Source organism: Sinocyclocheilus anshuiensis, unplaced genomic scaffold (genome assembly GCF_001515605.1).
Source record: "Sinocyclocheilus anshuiensis isolate Anshui unplaced genomic scaffold, SAMN03320099.WGS_v1.1 scaffold708, whole genome shotgun sequence".
NCBI classification, from domain to species: domain Eukaryota; kingdom Metazoa; phylum Chordata; class Actinopteri; order Cypriniformes; family Cyprinidae; genus Sinocyclocheilus; species Sinocyclocheilus anshuiensis.
In genome coordinates, this window is record NW_015555881.1 from 1,098,258 (window position 1) to 1,103,920 (window position 5,663).

The following is a 5,663-nucleotide window of genomic DNA, read 5'->3' on the forward strand; positions in this document are numbered from 1 at the left end:
ATTTCTCTGGATTTAAACATCCTTCGAAACATTTGGGATAATGTAAGTACACAAGTAAGCAAAATATATAACACTGTTCTAGTGGTTTTGGGATATTTTAATTAAAAAATCTTACATATTGTGCCTTTAAGTTCTGGAAATTATATCTACAAAACATAATTCTTTCTGTTTGTGTGTCTGTGCCTGTACAGGTAAAGGAGGAGAACTCCAGAGAAATCAAATTATGCTTGTCTGATTAACACTGATTAACCTCTGAAACTGATCAATTATTTACCACTGGCTCAACATCCGACACCAACCCTGTGAGAGAGAGACATAAAGAGAGAGAACCCTAAAATAATATTAAAAAACACCACAGAACTCACTTTAAAGAGGCTAAGCATCACAAAGCTTAGAAGCAGATATGTGCTTTATTGGCTTGACAAATAACTGTACATTTGTGTTAACAAAACAAAAACAATTAATAAAAAAAAATGCATGAAAAATAAGAATATGAAATTAATAAATATTAAAAAGTAAAAATAGAATAACTGATTCATTCTGTGTCAGATATCGTTGTGCAACTTAATAAATAAATGGTGATAGATAGATAGATAGATAGATAGATAGATAGATAGATAGATGCCTTTATGATGTCTTCAAGTTTCATGAAATCGGGATCTTGATGAATCTTAACCAGTTGATTTCCTGGTAAAGTGATCATTTCACATTGTTATCACAATATCATATGCAAGCAACCTGAAAACAAAGTATATAAAGTTCAGCATTATAAACATGATCAGTCGATTTAAAGACACTAAAACCTCAATCACAGATCATGTGTGAGAGAAAGTCATAAACAACTGTGTTGGATTTGTTTACACAAAGGTTTACTTTCCCGGAAATTATCATACATAACTTCAGAACCTGTGTGTTAAACATGTAATTTACCATTATACATAAACGTTTCGACTGAAAGTCAAATTCGGTCTACTTTTATGCACTGATGTGGTTGTTAATGAACGATAAACTTGCTCTTAAACCATGTTAGGCTTGGCTTAATCTGTCTTTAAGCCAGAAAACGTAAGAAATTAATAGTTTTATATTTTTAAGAAATATAAAACTATTAATTTACAGCTTTTGATTGTATCCATAGAAACAATATATAAAGTTTTTTTTTTTTTTTACCAAATATGCATATATGTATGTACACCAAGCGGCAACCTCCCGCTCTCTCTCGTGAAGCCAACACGGGCACCCCTGCTCTATGATATACACACACACAATATACAAACTATTTTCATTGTGTAGGTTGACAGACTACATCATTTGTAGTTCTTTGGGAGTGGGTGGAGCTAGATTTTCACAACGAATTGAGCTATTAAAGGATTAGCTGAATATACTATTGGTTAAATTGGCAGTGGGTGGAATCACACAGACCAAAACAAAAACAGACATTCTGACACAGAACACACATTTCAAAGTAATTCAGCAGGTACTGCGGGTGGAAGAAGAACACGCCGCGGGCCGACTCGAAGTCATCCAGCATGTACTTCACGCGGAACGACACGTCTGTGTTCCGTGTGTTATAGAACGCCGGCAAAACCACAGAGGAGTTCTCGTAATTCCGCAGAATGTCGTAAAATGGCTTTCTCCATTTCTCCAACTTTTGAAACCTGGTTCAAATAGAGAGAGAAAATGAGGAATGCAACAGGAATGCAAACTGTATGTACGCAAAATGATCCCATTAGCATTTATAGGTATTTCTGCATAAAGTATAATTGCAGCAGACATTTATTAGATGGACCTGTAATAATAACAATAGTAATAATAATAATAATTATTATTATTATTGTTGTTGTTGTTCTTAATAATAATAACATTTCATATATTAATTAATATATAAATATATGTTTATTATTATTCTATTAATATATTTATATTAAATTAATAATTAATAAATTAATTTATATTTTGCTTAAACAACACGAAGCTTTTTAAAAATATCATTTATTACTTTTTATTATTTGAACTTATTTTAAATTAAGCTTATTTTAACACATTTCCTCCTCAAACTCTTACAATACAGTACATATATATTAATTAAATCATAAAGTATTTATATTTATCATGGTAGTATTTGTTGTGCTACCTGTAAGTTATGCTGATTTATATACATAAGTAAATAAATGCATACATACATACATAAAAATTACAGTAACATTTTTATATTAAAATAACAAGAATCATCAGGATTTAATCAGAATACAAAAATTAAAAAAAAAACAGGCAAAACTACTAGACACATTACTGTGGTGATCATTGAGGGTAAATACTGGCCAAAACTTAAAATTAATTAATTAATAAGAATGAATGAATTAATATTTTGCATACAGAAAATTAAGCCTTTTTAAATAATAATTTAATATTGTATATATATATATAAAACATGGACATGCTTTTGTGAGATTCACCCAGACACTGGTATTTAAAATATGAGCAAATCCTGTTATGTTATCCTATATTAAATATTTTTTAATATTTGTGTGTATGTGTACCTCTCAGTAATAATGCTGGGATTTACTGTAACAAGGTCAGTCTTAGATCCCACATCTTCACTGTACATATCTGAGATGGGAGGAATATTACATCTGAAAGAGAGATTTGACATGTCGTTTAGCAGATCCCTCTATATATTCCCATGATGTCTAAACAGAGAAACACACACAACAGTATTTTACCGGAAGACAAAGTCAGCTGCATCAATCTCTCGTCCACATTTGCTTGTTTTGATGATGCCGCCGTTCCCGATGACGGCACATTTCTTAAACTGGGATTTGGAATAGGGCATGTCCTGCAGTCAGAGCAGAGAATACATTCAGAAACAGGACAGGAGCAACCCAAATGGGATTACAGGGATGATTGCTTGGAGATGGTTGCTTGGCAACTGTTGCAGGCATAGGGTTTCTAGGGTGTGATCTCTGCAGAGCTTGCTAGGTAACGCCTGTCTTGATACTTAAGGAAAAGGATGCTTGATTGGTAATGTTCGTCGGGGTGTGTCTGCTTCATGTGAGAGATTCAGCTGAAGAAAAATTATGTGTTTGTGTGTGTGTGTGTATAAACAGATCTCAGCATATATGCAGATATCAATTCACCCATTTTGATTTACTTTCTTTTCCACCGCAGTCAAGCCATTCTTATGGAATCTACTGAGGATTCCTACTGGAATTTTGTTAGAATTTGGAATAAATCCTAATTGAATCACATAATAAGAATCTTATGTGAATCATATAAATTAACTAATATTATTCTCATCTGATAGAGGATAATATGTAATGTTTATTCAGAACTTGGTAACACTACACTTAAAGCCTTTGTATATAATGCATTATAAAAATATTTTAATGCATTAATTATGCCTTGTAATGCACTTTATAATGCATTATATGATTTCATTACTGTAACCACAGTTATAATACATTACAATACGTATCTATTCATTGTTACACAGACAATATAAATATAATACATATATAATTTGGCCTCAATCAAATAATATAATATAATATAATGCAGGATATTTTAATTACAACTTATTCGGAAATCTGCTTTTTTAAAATTGGGATAATCTATAATATTGGAAAAATCTTGAAAAAAACAATTTCTACTAAAAAAGAATGTAATATAATATAATATCATATAATGCAGGATATTTTAATTACAACTTATTCAGAAATCTGCTTTTTTAAAATTGGGATAATCTATAATATTGGAGTAATCTCGAAAAAAATAATTCTACTAAAAAATAATATAATATAATATAATATAATTTGGCATCAATCCTAAAAAATCAAATAAGAATCTTATGTGAATCAAATGGATTAACTAACATTTCTAAAGGTCTAGAATATTATGATAGAATATTATGTCATTTTTAATTAGAATTTATTCAGAAATCTACTTCTATTATATTGAAATAATGTATTGCTAAAAAAAAAAGGAAATATTTAATGGCGCTATAAAAGTTTATCCTAAAAGATTTCCTTTTTGATTCCTTTATGGGCATTTTATCCTCTCAGAATTATATGTTCTAAACAATTCTACACAGCAAAATCCCCAGAGTTAAATCAACTCTGCTCAGAGTACATATTGTCCCAATCTACAGAGTGTTAAAGTAACACTGAAGCAGAGTTACCACTGTTGAGGATTATGTGATATATGTTTTCATGTCTAAAAGCCTGAGCAGTAGTTGTTCATCTTCAACTTTGTTAACAGCGGGTTTTCTTTACTAATGCTCACTCATCAATTAATTAATTGCTTAATTATCCTATTAACTTTAACTCGGCTTCAGTGTTACTTTAACACTCTGTAGATTGGGACAATATGTATTCTGAGCAGAGTTGATTTAACTCTGGGGATTTTAAAGGAATCTATTTAGAACGTTCTAAATGATGATGAAATTCCAAAAGGAATCATCTGTGCTTTTTCATCTGCTCTTCTAAACTCGTGTAGTCAAAGACCAGTGCTTTAAGCATGATTTGACACTCACATCAGGGAACATTTTAAAGATCTCCGGGCTGATGTGCAAGATTCCACTCGTATCCACCTCATAACGCAGTTTGCTGCCCGAGGGAGTGTTTCTCTTTGTGGTAAACAGGAAGGAGGGGGCATTGCAGCAACGAGACAGAGACGTTCTATTGGACAGGGGGAGAGATGACATCATCGCTTCGTTACAACAAAAGAATCCTATTGGATATCGAAGGAGATGACATCATTCCTTTGTTTCAAAAAGAAATCCCATTAAGACTGCTGAAGTTGGGAGATAAAAGAGAAAAATGTTGATGTACTCACCTGAAGTTCTCCGCCTGCTCCTTGTTTTGCGCCCACTTACACACCTGCAGGTTCCTCCATCGCTCAAACAGCTCTGATGTCTTCACCCTAAAACACACACGCACACATGAAGTCAGTTAAATAAGAGAAAAACAGCAGCAGTCACAGCTTCAAGTAGGTTTGCTTATTTAAAGGGGTCATGGGATGCTACATGCACTTTTACAAGTTGTTTGAACTGAAATGTGTGTTGGCAGTGTGTGTAAAAGGTGTTTTTTACACTACCATTGAGAAATTTTAACCAAACTATGTTACAGACTTCTCATTAAGACCCTAAAGAATCATATCAGCTTGTGGAAAATTTGCATCATATGACCCCTTTAAAGCCTCCAAAGAAAGGAGTGGAAAGGAGGTGTTCTTGCTCAGATGTTGTATTTCTTTAAATAGATGCTCTTTTTACAGGGTTTGTCCTTTGAGAGGAGACATTCAGCAGGAAATCTGACTCCCGCTGGAATGCTTGCTCTGTATGTACAGACATCCGAGAGAGAAACTTACATGGTCAGTACTTTCACATCTGTGATTTCTTGCCGTAGTTCCTTGCAGGAAGTGGAGTTGAACTCCAAAGAGCCATCGGGGCGTTCCAGATACCTGCCAGAAAACACGGAGTCAGACACGAGTCCTCTGAGCACACGCACACACACACACACACACACACTGCAGGAACAACCTGAGATTCCACCATGAAGAACCTAACTGAAGATCCTGATCTTTCTCGCTGCATGTGCCATGTCAAACAATCCTGAAGAAACGCCAATGGATTTCTGTCACAACTTAGAACCAAATCTAATAGAATCAAA

The 5,663-nt window shown here is 33.2% G+C and overlaps 1 protein-coding gene across 1 annotated transcript in view; it reads right to left on the reverse strand.

The window, feature by feature from the left end:
• Positions 1-1,299: 1,299 nt before the first annotated feature.
• Positions 1,300-5,663, reverse strand: part of LOC107675696 (alpha-2,8-sialyltransferase 8E-like) — a 16,345-nt gene continuing 11,981 nt past the window's right edge. The window contains exons 4-10 of the mRNA XM_016470111.1: positions 5,362-5,454; positions 4,831-4,917; positions 4,529-4,673; positions 2,721-2,833; positions 2,538-2,630; positions 1,444-1,655; positions 1,300-1,334 (exon numbers count right to left, since the gene is read on the reverse strand). Of these exons, the coding sequence (XP_016325597.1) occupies positions 1,300-1,334; positions 1,444-1,655; positions 2,538-2,630; positions 2,721-2,833; positions 4,529-4,673; positions 4,831-4,917; positions 5,362-5,454 (778 nt within the window). The remainder of the gene's footprint in view (positions 1,335-1,443; positions 1,656-2,537; positions 2,631-2,720; positions 2,834-4,528; positions 4,674-4,830; positions 4,918-5,361; positions 5,455-5,663) is intronic.